General features: G+C 35.9%; 2 protein-coding genes across 2 annotated transcripts; both read right to left on the reverse strand.

Annotated features, from left to right (window-relative positions):
* Positions 1-8,472: 8,472 nt before the first annotated feature.
* On the reverse strand, positions 8,473-9,097 carry LOC103957874 (auxin-induced protein 15A-like). Its single transcript, XM_009370095.3, has one exon. The coding sequence runs from the start codon at positions 8,971-8,973 to the stop codon at positions 8,668-8,670; it is 306 nt and encodes a 101-aa protein (XP_009368370.1). The 5' UTR covers positions 8,974-9,097; the 3' UTR covers positions 8,473-8,667.
* Positions 9,098-13,236: 4,139 nt separating this feature from the next.
* Positions 13,237-13,979, reverse strand: LOC103957876 (auxin-induced protein 15A-like). Its single transcript, XM_018650019.2, has one exon. The coding sequence runs from the start codon at positions 13,710-13,712 to the stop codon at positions 13,410-13,412; it is 303 nt and encodes a 100-aa protein (XP_018505535.1). The 5' UTR covers positions 13,713-13,979; the 3' UTR covers positions 13,237-13,409.
* Positions 13,980-14,635: the final 656 nt, after the last annotated feature.

The raw sequence follows: 14,635 nt of genomic DNA on the forward strand, positions 1-14,635 counted from the left end.
AGCTTCAGCAACAACCATATATTCAGCATTTGTAGTGGACAAGGCAACATAAGACTGCAAAATAGACCTCCAACAAACTAGCCCTTTAGCCATAGTAAACACATAGCCTATAGTAGACTTACTTTTATCCAAACCACCTGCATAGTCTGAATCACATAACCATTGCAAAGTGACCAATACCAGAGCCATCCATCTCAAAGCATAAACCAACATCTCGAGTACTATGGAGATACCTCAATATCCACTTAGCTGCATGCCAATGCTCTTTACCAGGATTATGCATATATTGACTCACTATACCAACTGCATGAGCAATATCCGGTCTAGAGCATACCATTGCGTACATCAAACTACCGACCAAATTTGCATATGGTATATTTTTCATTTACAGCTTCTCTTTATCAGTTTTAGGACATTGTAGAGAACTCAATTTAAAATGAGGAGCCAAAGAGGTACTAACCGGTTTGGTTGAATCATGAACTCCAAACTTCCGAATCAACTTCTCAAGGTATTGTCTTTGATTCAAGCATACCAAACCCTTCTCTTTATCTCCAATGATCTCCATACCAAGGATCTTCTTCGCTTCACTGAGATCCTTCATCTCGAACTCGGTATTCATTTTCTTCTTCAATTTCTCAATCTCTTCGACATTCTTTGAGGCAATCAACATATCATCAACATATATCAACAAATAAACGAAAGACCCATCTTGCAACTTCTTGAAGTACACATAATGATCATGTTGACTTCTAGAATAATTTTGGCCTCTCATAAATTTATCAAACCTCAAATACCATTGTCTTGGAGATTGCTTCAAGCCATAAAGTCATTTCTTCAACTTGCAAATCAAATTCTATTTCCCTTTTACTTTATACCCATCCGGTTGACACATATAGATCTCTTCATTTAAATCACCATGTAAGGAAATCCGTTTTCACATCGAGTTGCACAAGCTCAAGATCACATTGTGCAACAAAAGCTAACATAATGCGAATTGAGGAGTGCTTCACAATCGGAGAAAAGATTTCATTGTAGTCAATGCCCTTCTTTTGTGCATACCCTTTAGCAACTAATAGTGCTTTGAATCTCACATTGCTTGTCTTATCAACATCTTTCTTCTTGGCATACACCCATTTGCAACCGATAGCATTCTTACCCTTAGGCAATTTAGTTAACTCCCAAGTCTTGTTCTTCAAGAGAGAATTCATCTCATCACCCATGACATTGCACCGTTTCTCTTTTTCTTCACTCTCAATAGCTTCCTCAAAATTGGATGGAATCTTATCAGTGATAATAGGAAGAGCAAAAGAAACATAATCACTATACCGAGTTGGGTTGGTAATATTTCTCTCTCCTCTGTTCTTGGAAATAGACTCGTGTGGTGAAACTTGCTCTTCATCTAGAAAAGAATTTTCAACTTCAACTTCTTCAACATCCTTATGGTCTTCCACTTTTTCACTTGTAGTGACTTTAACATCAGCGTAAATAGGATTTGAAGTACTAGAGGCAACTTTCTCAAGCTCCACCTATTGGACATCTTTCACATTCTTCTCAGAGTCTCTAAACATACTTTCTTCATCAAATGTCACATGTCTGCTAATTACAAGTTTCTTCATCTCTGGGCACCACAATCTGTAACCTTTGATACCATTACTAAAACCAAGAAAAATAGCCTTTTGGGCTCTAGGATCAAGTTTATTTTCAGTTACATGAAAATAAGTAGGTGAACCAAAAATACGGATATAGTCATAATCAGAAGAAGGTTTTCGAGTCTATACCTCCATTGGTGTCTGACCCTGAACAACAGTTGAGGGTAACCAGTTGATGATGTGACATGCATAAGTAACTGCCTCTGCCCAAAATGACTTGCTCAAACTCGACTGAGACAACATACATCTAACCTTCTCAAGCAAGGTTTGATTCAATCTTTCTGCAACTCCATTTTGTTGTAGAGTTCCTCGGACATTGAAATGCCTCACAATCCCTTCCTGTTTGCAAACTTTAAAGAAAGGGTCGGATGTGTATTCACCACCATTATCTGATCTCAAAATCTTAATCTTTCTCCCAGTCTGGTTCTCAACCATTTTCTTCCAGCTCAAGAAAATGCTCAACACCTCTCTTGTGCATAGTGTAGACCTAAGACCTTGTTGAATAATCATCAACAAAGGTCACGAACCAATGTCTACCACTCAAAGAGGGAGTCTTCGTAGGACCCCAAATATCTGAATGCACATAATCAAGAATACCCTTCGTTTGATGTACTGCAATACCAAACTTCACTCTAATTTGCTTCCCTAAGACACAATGCTCGCTGAAACCAAGCTTACAAGTCGTGGCACATTTTAGAAGACCTTGTTTCACAAGCCCTTGTAGAGCTCTCTCACTGGCATGGCCTAATCTCATATGCCATAGTCTAGTAGTGTTTGAATCGGATATGCCAATATTTTCTGAGACTACAGACGCTTCACCTGTCACAGTGCTTCCTTGCAATAGATACAAATGACCACATCGAGGAGCTTTCATCACAACAAGTGCACCATAAGTAACTTTCAATGTTTGCCCATCTGAATGAAACCTGAAGCCCTTGGATTCTAAAGTGCCCAAAGAAATAAGATTTTTCTTCAAATTCGGTACATACCGAACACCTGTCAACTCTTTAACAATACCATCATGCAACTTCCAACGAACTGTACCGATCCCTTTTGTTGTACAAGGATTGTCATCTCCCATGAAAACAACACCACCACCAAACTCTTTCAAGCTTGAAAACTAATCCTTGTAAGGAGTCATATGATGAGTACAAACTGTATCCAATACCCACTTAGTAGCACAATCAAATGATGAAGAAACGGTTAAAGCAAAATCAGAAAAATCATTTTCAAGCTCAGCAACATTAGCTTCAGAACTCACTTTGCCTTTGGTCCTCAACCTAGGACAATCTTTCTTCGAATGGCCTTTATTATAACAAAAAGCACATTCATCCCTTTCCAAACATTTTCTAACTTTAGAAGTTCCTCTAGGTTAAGAAAGTGATTTTTTCTTACTAGAGAAAGATCTCCTCTCTGATGATCTATCTCTAACAAACAAACCCTTAGAGGTACTATCATGATTTTTATCTCTATGCCTCATTTCATAATTCATCAAGGTATTTGACACATCTTCAAATTTCACAGTTTCTTTACCATACATAATAGTGGTAACAAGATGCTCATAAGAGTTCGGCAAGGAATTCAACAATATTAAGGCCTTATCTTCATCCTTAATATCCTCATCTAAATTCATCAAATCGGCAATCAACTTATTAAAAGCATCAAGGTGTCTAATCATTTTTGTACCTTCTTTGTATTGGAAGTGGTAGAGTTTTTTCTTCAAGTGTAGCTGGTTCTCTGCACTCTTCGTCATGTACTTGTCTTCTAATTTTTGCCACAACACATTTGACAATGTCTTCATCACAAAATATTTCTGAGTTTTTGCAAGGCACAACCGAATTGTGGAGCAAGCCCACAAATTTAATTTCTCCCATTCCGACTTTGACATAGCTTCCGGCTTATCTCCCAAAGCGGCAAGTAGATCTTGTTGAGCCAACACATCCTTGACTGCACATTGCCACATCCCGAAGTTGTTTGTGCCATCAAACTTTTCCACTTCGAACTTTGCATTTTGCACCGTAGTTCTTGCCAACCCGGAGCTGCTTCCAAAATGATTCTCATCTTGCCTGTCTGACATCTTTAGCAACTAGATGGTACCCAAGAGCAACCAGTGCTTTGATACCAATTGTTGTGCTAGAATAGCACCAAACCAATTGGAACCAACTCAAACTAACCCACAGGAAATATATCAAATGAAATGCAAGAACAAAATATAAAAGACACAAAGATTTTAACGAAGTTCCTTAACAGCCAATGTAACTGGAGTATGTTTTCAGAGCAGTAGGAGCTCACCCAATAATCCACTATCAACCAAATGGGAGTTTACAAAGTGTTGACAATCTCACAACCCAAAACCCCAATACACCCAAAAGCTCTCACTCACCAAAGAAACAAATAGAGAATGAAATATAATGAATAATTTTCTCTCTATACAAAGCTCAAAGTTAATACAACAAATACAACTTTGATGGAGTGAGAACTAACCAAAGAGAAGAGCACCTTCTTCTTCTCTTCAAAGTGGGGCTGCGGCACCAACTTTTCTTTTTCTTCTCTGCTGCTCAAAAACAAAGGCAGCTACTGCTGCCAATTAAAATCCTAGCCACACCCGTGGCTTTTCAAATGGGCTAAATAAAAGGCCCACTTAATGGGCAAGTGAGATTAACTTAATGCCCAATGTAATTTGGCCATAAATTCAACAGTTTTGTCTTCCAAATATCATCAAGCAATTAGGAAAAATATGTGAAGCAAAATCAGTTGTTTCAAATTTCATATTTAATTTTAGGGTGTCTGTGATTCAACAGAGATGCGAAGTCTCAATCACTACCAAGGAGTCTTGGTGATGAACTGGGAGATGGTGCCATGTGAACCTTCAAATGCTAATGTCTCGAAGACCAGTCACGCCAACTGCTAGAGATTTTCCGACACATCGATCGTCTTATCAGTTTGGACATGAACCAAAAGAAGCAAAGATAGCAAGTGGTATAGAAAACTTCGAGCTATGAAAGAGTACTTCATGAACAAATGCATGTTGAATTGGTAACCTGCAGAATAAGATGACTGTCAATGAGATTTTGAATGAACTATTGTCTCTCTTCATTGGGTTCAAGCTGGTGCCTTATCACCAATTATTTCAGATAAAAATGGCTTTTGGCATGTACCAATTTATCTATATATACATACATATGATAAGACTTGGGAGCAAAGCAACACAAAGTCTTCTAAATCAAAACTCCCAAGCATCTCTAAGCTCTATTTTTTTTTTCACAAAATTGAAATCTCCATTGTTGGTTTTCTAATCTAGAAAATCAAAACAATGGGTTTCTGATTGCCTGGCATCGTTCATGCTAAGAAAAACCAAGTTCCTTCAAAGGCCTTGTATGTTCCTAAAGGCTATTTTGCTGTCCGTGGGAGTGCCAAAAGAAGCGGTATGTGATTCCACTATCGTAGTTGAAGCAACCTTCATTCCAAGATTTGTTAAGTCGAGCTGAAGAAGAATTCGGGTTTGATCATCTCATGGGTACTATCACAATCCCGTTCTGTGAAGATACCTTCCTTGATCTCACCTCTTACTTCAGTGCATGAGCTTTAGGCTGCTAACATATATTTTACAGCACAGTTTTGACACCCGTTGCTGCAGAGGTATAACGACTTGCTAACTCGGATAAATTTTTGGATGCAAATATCACATCTTCTGAGATCTTCTGTTGGAAGAGGCTTCTGATAATTCCATGGGCTCCAATTCCAAACCGCTTGAGAGCTGATGATCAAAATGGCCAGCCCAGCGAACTTAACTTCAATGACACCAAGCCAAAAATGTCATATGAAGTTGAAAGATATCAAGAATGTTTATTGAAAATCCTTTGTACTTATTACTTGTTCTGCAAAGATAATTGATAATATACTTTTTTTTTGGTTCATTTTCACTTTCTTATTATTTTGTACTGACCGAGCAATATCACTAATGCTACTTACTAATCATATATTTCGTTGTTGATTTCCAAATGAACGGCTAATGAGGATGTAACAATGAAATGAATACTTGTGAAGCACCCACCAGATGTGGAGACATTTTTCAATGAGCCAGAAATACGGGGGTACATCAAGTGTGATAATACAATTAGTTAGAAATTATAAAAAAAAAGAAAAACAAAATCTCCAACGACTTATATTATGACACATGATGTACTGAAGCATGTTCCCGACACATTGAAAAGTTTCTCCCAAATATGAGGATTCACTCTATTAAGACACAGTATTGTCTTTAAAGCTGCTAATTTAGATGGACGACGTCCACAACAATTATTTTATTAATCAGTGTGCAGGCTTTGATACCATCAACATGAGCCATGACCAAAGGAAGCGCATGCCACTTTGCCTATAACCACCTAAGTCCAATACCTTGAGTGAGTCGGGCCCGATGGAAGTAGGGTTAGGGGATAGGCTTTACGACTGCACCGGTGGATGTAAATGAACCGAGTAATATGGTGCTCAAACTCGTTTCGTAGAAATTATTCGAATCTAGGCTCAAACTCGAAAAATGATCATAGATTCATAAATGTAAGCTCAAACATGGCTTGAGCGATTTTTTTTTATTTATTTATTTTTAAGCTCGAGCTCAGCTTATTTATAATTGAGCTTGAACTTTTGTTTGTATCGACTTAATGAAAATTAAAAATTATTAAAAGTAAAAGAAATAGAAAAATATATAAAATAATAAGCTAAGTACTTTAAAATGAGACCATGCCCACCACAAAAAAATAAAAACATCAGGTCCAAATACTTAAACTGTCTTTCGGACTTTGTCTAGTTGTAACATACGTATATCATACCAACGCAAATATATTTAGGATATAAATGAATATAACTAATTCTAAAAGAGGTGAATTACAAGCAAAAAGATCTATAATATAGGTAGCTAAAAACAATTTATCTCTGACATAAGTAGATTTTGGACAAAGCAAAGATGTTATATAAATCGATAAATATAAGTAATCTACGATACAAGTATATTAAATAAATAAATGTGATAACGCGGTCGAAGGGACTTAATTCCGAGTATTTATCTTATGATTTATGATATTACAACTAACATCTAATAAGATAAATTTATTAATTGATGTGGTATTGTTGACCCTTAAAACTACCAAGCCTACGTGGCGCACATGCTGAGTAACTCATAAGCTAACTGCGTCATTCGATTGTGTGTGGGGTGTGCCAACTCGACGGCCGAGTTCGCCCGGAAAGTAAAATATGTTGATGTGGCGTTGGGCGTGTTGCTGACTTCTTGATCTTGCAACTGCAGCCGAGGAAGGAACACGTCTCGACCTTTGGGTTTTAGAGCCCGAAGACAAGGTTGTTAGTTCTTCGAAGTTCACAAATTGTCGGCACTGGATTCGGTCTCGGTAATTATATTCGTGAGAGTATAAGTATGTCGAATTGGTACCAAATTGTACGAACATAAATACTCGAAAGAGATAAATGTCTTGATTGTAAATGTGGTTCGGCCGTTAGAATGTCGAACTCTAAAATGTACTTGCGAATATCCAATCATAAAACTCGGCTTTCAATGTGCTGAGCCTAGTAACCTAGTAACACCTTACTTCGCCGAGAAGGCTGATGAGATGACCTCTACCAACAAGGACTCGGAAATCCTTGTCGACCGAGACTGGGATAAATAACCAGTCGGCCTCGAAGCAGTGTTGTCTATCCAAACTGAAGGTGCTCCTCGGTCGGTTGATTTTACGGCTCCAGTGCTGTCTATCCAAAGTGAAGATGTCGCCGGTTGCCTTCACAATGCTATTTATTCAAACTGAAGATGAATTGGCAGGAAGAAAGAGGAAGAAGAAAAATTCTCAGGGTTGTTGAGAAACTTTGCGCAGGGCAATTTGTGTGTTGATTTGAAGGGGGTTGAATGATGCATTCCCTTCTATATTTATAGCAGCGCACCCCCTTCATGGCGGAACTAGAACTGCACTCGGATTAGAACTCCTCAACCCAATTTGATTAGGTTTTGGCCAATCTTAACCCCAATAGGACTTTGAACCAACCTCCTTAACGATCTAGGTTCATCTGCTAATTTTAAGCATCTTCAGCCTTAAGACTCCTAGTTGCACTAGGGTTTGACTACCTCATCTTTGTCTAATCCTCCTCGCAACAGAATTCAGCTGACCTTGACTAGACAACCCATGATAAAATTCTAGATGAATACTACTGGATCGAGAATAATTCTAGGCTTGGCCCAAAATATTATTTTGGGCCCAAACAAGTATATACATATATCACTTGCCACATGAGATTGATATACAAATATGGTACAAAAATGTGGTTTCTCTAACATTTTCCTTCTTTATCACAAACTTAACAAAAGGAATATAGTTCCAAACTAGCCTTGTTTCTCTTGACAATTTCATATGTGGTTCAATATCCTAGCGGAAGGATATTGGATTTCCAGTTTTCCACGCTTGCTTCCCCAAAAAAACCCTTCCCACTCCTGTTAATAATAATAATAATAATAATAAAGTTTTATAAAAAAATTGACAAAATTTTTATTTTTTTATTTTTTTTAACTCTCAATGGAAAGTGCCTTTCTTGACAACAAGCATCTTAGGATTCATAATGTAAAGGCAAATCCCTCCTAAAAGTAACCTTACTCCGATTATTAATAAAAAATTTTCTCCTAATATAAACCTTAATTTTGCAAGAATTTTTTTACAAATGATCATATAGGGCAAATCCCTTTAGACAAACCTTAAATCAGTTGATTCGTCAGATCAAATAAGAAACATTTTGATGCTCAGAATAATGGATACGTGAACGAACGGAATTAAGTAGATGCGGAATTTTTTTTTATATATTAAAGAAGCTATGAATATTGCTAAAGTCTCCGTTTACATGCATAACCTATCTGCGGAGACAATAATTCTCCCTCCTCAATCGAAAAAAAAAAGTGTAAATATTCCATTGCACAAAATTGTGTGACAATCACAGAGTTCATGTAATTGTTCTCCATTATCCAATCTCATAATGCTTTCAAGCTAGAAATAAGATCAAGGAAGGCATCTTGTCTGCAGGGAATTGTTAGACCGCCCATTGGGTGATCAAATCCGAATTCTTCTTCAGCCGCACTTAGCAAGTCTTGAAATGCAGGCTGGTTGAGGAATGATATAGGAACAACAAACCGCTGCTTCTCACTCTCGCCAACATAAACTGGAAAATAACCTTTTGGGACATCAGCTAAATTATTTGAAGCTCCTTGACTTGAATTTGAAAGAGAACGCTGAAGAAGTTTCTTGGCAGAAATTACAGATGGAAGACGGAACCCCATTGTTGTAAATTGTGATTGTAAAGACTAGTAGTCGAGTTTATAAAAACTTGAAGAAGATCACAAGGAGTTTGTGGAACAACTATACTTGAGAAGTTGTAGATTTATTATTTGGTGGTCATTAACCAATGCATTCATATGGTATTTATAGTTGACAAGCCTTGTAGAATATCCTCTACCGAAGAAAATATATGGTGAAGACAATCCGGATGGGGCATAGAAGGGAACAAGAGCTCATGAGGGATCACATGGTTTTGTCTTCCCATCAAGCCTTTGAGCAAAATATGTGGATCAAATTTACTATTTCTCTTTCCATCACATATTTTTGTTTGTTAGGCAGATATGAAGTGTCAATCACTACCAATTAGGAGTCTTGGTGATGAAATGGAAGACAGACGCATGTGAACTTCGATCAAATGCTAATGTCTCTTACCAATCCCAATTCAATTGCCTCAAGACCACTCACACAAACTACTTGAGATATTGTCCGCCACATCGCCTTCTGTTTGTTTGGACATGAAAAACAAGAAGTAAGTAGTTAGAACCTGGTTTCGAAAACTTGCATTTCTGTCTCTGAATTTTTAGGCGTATACTTATCTTCCAAAAGGATTCAGATATTTATTTTAGGTTTAACCTGAATGCCTAAGTAGTTATATAGGCAAGTCCATGTGATTTTGCTTGAGATGATGTTGCTTCATTGGGTCCACCTGATGGCTTAACACCAACATTTAGAATTTGGATATGGTTATCCCGTGGGTGCTATCACAATTCCAGCAATTAAGTAGGTCTTGACTGTTGGATTGATTATTCATTGAATGATGAAAAATATCACATCTTCTCTGATGGTAGAGGCTTTTCATAATTCAAGAGCTACAACTTCAAACCACTTGAGAGTTATAAACAATTTTATTATAAATCCCATTACTCAAATGTAATTAGTTGTTTTGCAAAGATAGTTGAGAATGTGTACTTTTCCTTCTCTTGTTCATTTTCACTTCTTTTTTTTTAATTTTTTTTACTATTTGCTGAAAAATACAAATCTCTAAAATATGTAGAGCATACAACAATACCCAGATCAAAATACTTAATTGAAGTGAAAACAGCAGTCCAAAATGTGCTGTGACATATAGTAAAGTAAAGAAACATTATACACTGTCCAAATTAAGGGGTTTACACATATAATCCCGGGGGAATATCACAATTTAGAGAAAACACTTCACACCAATACATCAGAGAAATTCAACACTTTAGAGCAAGACAAGTAGATAGATGGTGGGTTTTTTTTTTCTTCTCCCAATTGAGCTCTTGAGGTGCTTTTGGAGCTTCAACTTATTTCATAATTTGTCCCATTTCATGACTTTTTTCACGTGTGTATTTGCTCATGTGAAATTTCACAAACAAATTTATTCATGCTTCCAAATTTTTTTCTCTATTTAGTGAGTATGAATGGAAGGACTGATAGTGGTCTCTGAGAGAGGTCGGACCCTAGCTATGCCTTCTGGTCCGGGGGTCGATGCTTTGCATCGTATTCCAATGAGCTAATATTAACTAATCATGTATTTTATTATGAAATAAGTACACTCCTTTGTGGCATAAAATGAAGCCATGATTTTTCATTTTGTTTTTCAAATAATGTTAGGCCAAAACTGTTTATTAGGTATTCTCAGAGCAACTAAAAGAGATCCTAAAGGAATAATCAATCAGAGCGGAACCTGAAGAACAACTATTCCAGTTTCCTCTTCGATCTTCTCTATAACAAAACATTTATAACTGAAAAGGATCTCAATTACCACCTAAGTTAAGCTGCAAAAGCTACTAGGCTTTGGATGTTAAAATATAGAAGGTATCATAAGATTGATAATAGTCAACCTTTTTTTCGAAAAGAAATTTCGTTAGTGAAAAGTTTACGTACAAGATAGAAGGTACCATAGATTATAAATATGTTGTATTGAAAACCTTTATGATTAAATCAAACGATTCATCACACGAGCATCAAATATTTTGATGCGGGAAATTTTATTTGAACTCATCTAACCTATTTCTATACCCAACTTACTCTCTTCACCTATATTGTTGTTTTATTAAAGAATTAATATCTCTTTAAACCTAAATTTATTACCTAAACTACCTTCTCAAACTGAATTCAAAATGTAAAATTATCTTTACACCCATTTCCTTTATAAAATAACATCTCTAATTGAATGTTATTATTATTATTATTTTTATTTTTATTTTTTATTTTTTATTTTTTGAAAGAGGCGCCCTTTGCTCCTGTATAATTGCATATGCCGTATAGGACTAGCATTTCCATGGCTGCTTATTTTCTTTCTGCTACCACAACCCATCCATGGACTTGGGATCCAAGAGATCATTCCTTAGACTTGAATTTGCCAAGAGAATGTTATGCAAGCTCCAGTTCAAACCTTTTTAAATTGAGCATTTTCATGTACTTTTTAAGAAACTTTGAGGTGACATAGGGCTGGATATTTTGTTGCTATGTTAATAAACAAATAAACAATTGGAGCTATTTCGAATAAAAAAGGTGCAAGACATGCCACCCGCTAGTTCGTGGTTAAGGTTGAGCAATCTTTATTTGCACCAAGAATCAAGTTTTATGTCTTTGCAGTACAAATCAAAAGTCCTTGCATTGGTGTTTTGGGACGCATATAGACGGCAAAGAAAAACAAATGCAATATAATATAAAAATTATGAAATTTAATCCAAAGAAGAAGCAAACAAATAAAATATCCATAAATCGAGTCATACCTTAGTTGGAGGATTAAAAACTTCAAAATACCATCCATCAATAGAAAAGCTTGTTTTTCTCTATAAAGCTATTAGGGTTTTAGTCAGAATGAACGTAAGATAAACAAAGGGTGATGCTAGGGTTTAATTAGAGTATGTGGGTCTATTGATAAATTTGATTTTTATTATTAATTTCATTTTGTACTTAATAGTAACTATGCAATGGGGTAAAATAGACAATTAACATTTAAAATTAAAGTTGAGTGTAGAAAGAGGTTAGATGAGTTTAAATAAAATTTTCCTTTTGATGCTTGTAAACAAAAGACCAGAAATGAGGCAGATAAAACGTGGTAAAGATAACAGTTAGTAAAATGGAAATTTTATTTGAACCCATGTTACCTCTCTCTACACTCAACTTAAACTGTAAATATAAATTACTTTATTACCTTATTGCATAATTACCATAAAGTTCAAGATAAAACTAATAATAAAAATGATTATAAACCCACACCCAATAATCAAACCTAACCATCACCATCACGTATCATTCTCCTATGTTCTATTATGACAAAAATCATAAGACACTCTCATAGTGAAAAACAAGCCTTTTTGTACGGATGGATAGTAATTTTGAACTATTGACAATCTATACTAAACCAACTACCCCTTCTCCTATACCCGGCTAAAATGGAAATGCATGGAGTGGACGGGAAAGGGAAGGAGTTTTCTCTTCCTTTTCTGTACAAAGGAAGAGTGGAGGGGTGTGGGGTACATGCAAACTCATCATATTCAATCCCTTAAAAATTGGACAAATTTGAGGGAAGAAACAAATAAAAATTTTAATAAAGTTTAATGCGAGCTCAAATTGTTAACATGGGAACATAAACTTGTATGCAGCACATATGATGCACGTGAGAGCCTAATTTCAAAAACATCTTTAACAACTTAAGTCTTTAAATTCTACCCAAGATATGTCAAATAAGAACATGCATTGTGCTACAATTAATTATATTAGAAACTAGCTCTTGTAGTGAAACGAATGATTAAGTAGCAATTCAAGGACTCCTCTCAACAAATCTAATGAGAAAATTGACCAATACTATCAAGTCCCGACAAATACGAACTAAGTTGAGAGAGCAACGCTATAAAGGGTGATGGAGACTCCATCAAAAGTAACTGTTGGAAGGAGAGAACATCGGAGAAGAGAATGCTTTGATTTTTTGGTTTTTTTATTTTTCATATGGGTGTAAAAGATAAATTTACAAATTGAATTGGGTTTGTAAGGGCAGTTTAGATAGTAAATTTGGGTTTAAAGAGATATTGATAATTTAATTAAAAATAATATGGGTGTAAATAGTAAGTTGGGTGTAAAGAGAGGTTAAATGAATTTAAATAAAATTTGTAAGCCGCCAGTATGTGGATACAGAGCTGTAAAGATAACAGTCGGTAAAATTGTTGTAAGCGGCCAGTATGTGGAAACAGAGCTGTGTATAGTATGGATAATGGATAAACGATCGAAGATGAGCAAAAGAAATATAAGCATCCAATTAAAAGTTGCTAGATTTTTACATAATTCATGGAGACATTTGATTCACTCCCCAATGAAAAAAATAGTTACAGAATGTATTGTCAACATTACAAAATTCTTCCAACCAGTTAATTTCCTGTAATATGGAGACTTTCCTTATGTAATCTCACAAACCATTCAAGCGAGAAGTGAGATCAAGGAAGGCATCTTGTCTGCAGGGAATTGTTAGACCACCCATTGGATGATCAAACCCGAATTCTTCTTCAGCCTCATTTAGCAAGTCTTGAAATTCTTGCTCATTAAGGAATGATACTGGAATTACAAATCTCTGCTTTGATCTCTCACCAACATAAACTGCAAAATAACCTTTTGGGACATCTGCTAAATTTGAAGCTCCTCTTGTTGTATTTGAAAAAGATCGTCGAAGAAGTTTCTTCGCAGGAATTACAGCTGGAAGGCGGAAACCCATTGTTGTAAATCTCAAGATCAAAAGTAGAAGAAAATCTCAAAGATCAAAAGAAGAAAATGTTTACCAAAAAAAAAAAAACAAAAAAGTAGAAGAAAATCTCAAAGAACTTGCAGAACAAGGAAAACTATAGTAATTGAGATGTTTTAGATTTGAGAGTTTGTAGACTTGTATTTCGTGGTTATAAAACGAGCCAGTCATATGGGTATATATACTTGAATGGTCGGGTAGGATTCTTCTCTTGAAAGAAATATATGGTGCAAACACAGACAACCTGAATGGGGTATAGATGGGAAAAGGGCTGATGAGTGATCATATGGTTTTGTCTTCCAAATATCATCAAGCAATTAGGAAAAATATGTGGAGCAAATCAACCAATATGAAGTCTCAATCACTACCAACGAGTCTTGTTGATGAATTGAATGACAAAGCCATGTGGATTTTGCTCAAATGCTTATGTCTTGCAAATCCCCACTCCATTTATTGATGGACCAGTCGCACCAACTACTATAGATTTTCCGACACGTCGATCGTCTTATCATCAGTTTGGACATGAAATAAAAGAAACAAAGATAGCAAGTGGTATAGAAATCTTGGAGCTATGAAAGAGTACTTCATTCACAAATGCATGTTGAATTGGTCACCTGCAGAATAAAATGCCTGTCTCAAGTATGTCCCTGATTTTTTAGGGTAATATCCCTCCCAAAAGATTTTAGTTATTTTGGTTTTAATAGACAAGTCCATGTGATTTTGAATGAATTATTGTCTCTCTTCATTTGTCCATGCTGGTGCCTTGGATGGCTTTTAGCATATACCAATTTATCCATATATACTTACATATGACAAGACTAAGGAGCAAAGCAACACAATCTTCTAATGCCCAACTCCCAAGCATCTCTAAGCTCTCTTTTTTCATAAGTTAATTG

Source organism: the organism of the source record quoted next, unplaced genomic scaffold (genome assembly GCF_019419815.1).
Source record: "Pyrus x bretschneideri cultivar Hongxiangsu unplaced genomic scaffold, Pyrus_bretschneideri_v1 Contig16, whole genome shotgun sequence".
NCBI lineage: Eukaryota > Viridiplantae > Streptophyta > Magnoliopsida > Rosales > Rosaceae > Pyrus > Pyrus x bretschneideri.

Coding starts and splice junctions, on each gene's coding strand:
- LOC103957874 (XM_009370095.3), bottom strand. CDS start 8,973: ATGGGGTTCCGTCTTCCATCTGTAATTTCTGCCAAGAAACTTCTTCAG.
- LOC103957876 (XM_018650019.2), bottom strand. CDS start 13,712: ATGGGTTTCCGCCTTCCAGCTGTAATTCCTGCGAAGAAACTTCTTCGA.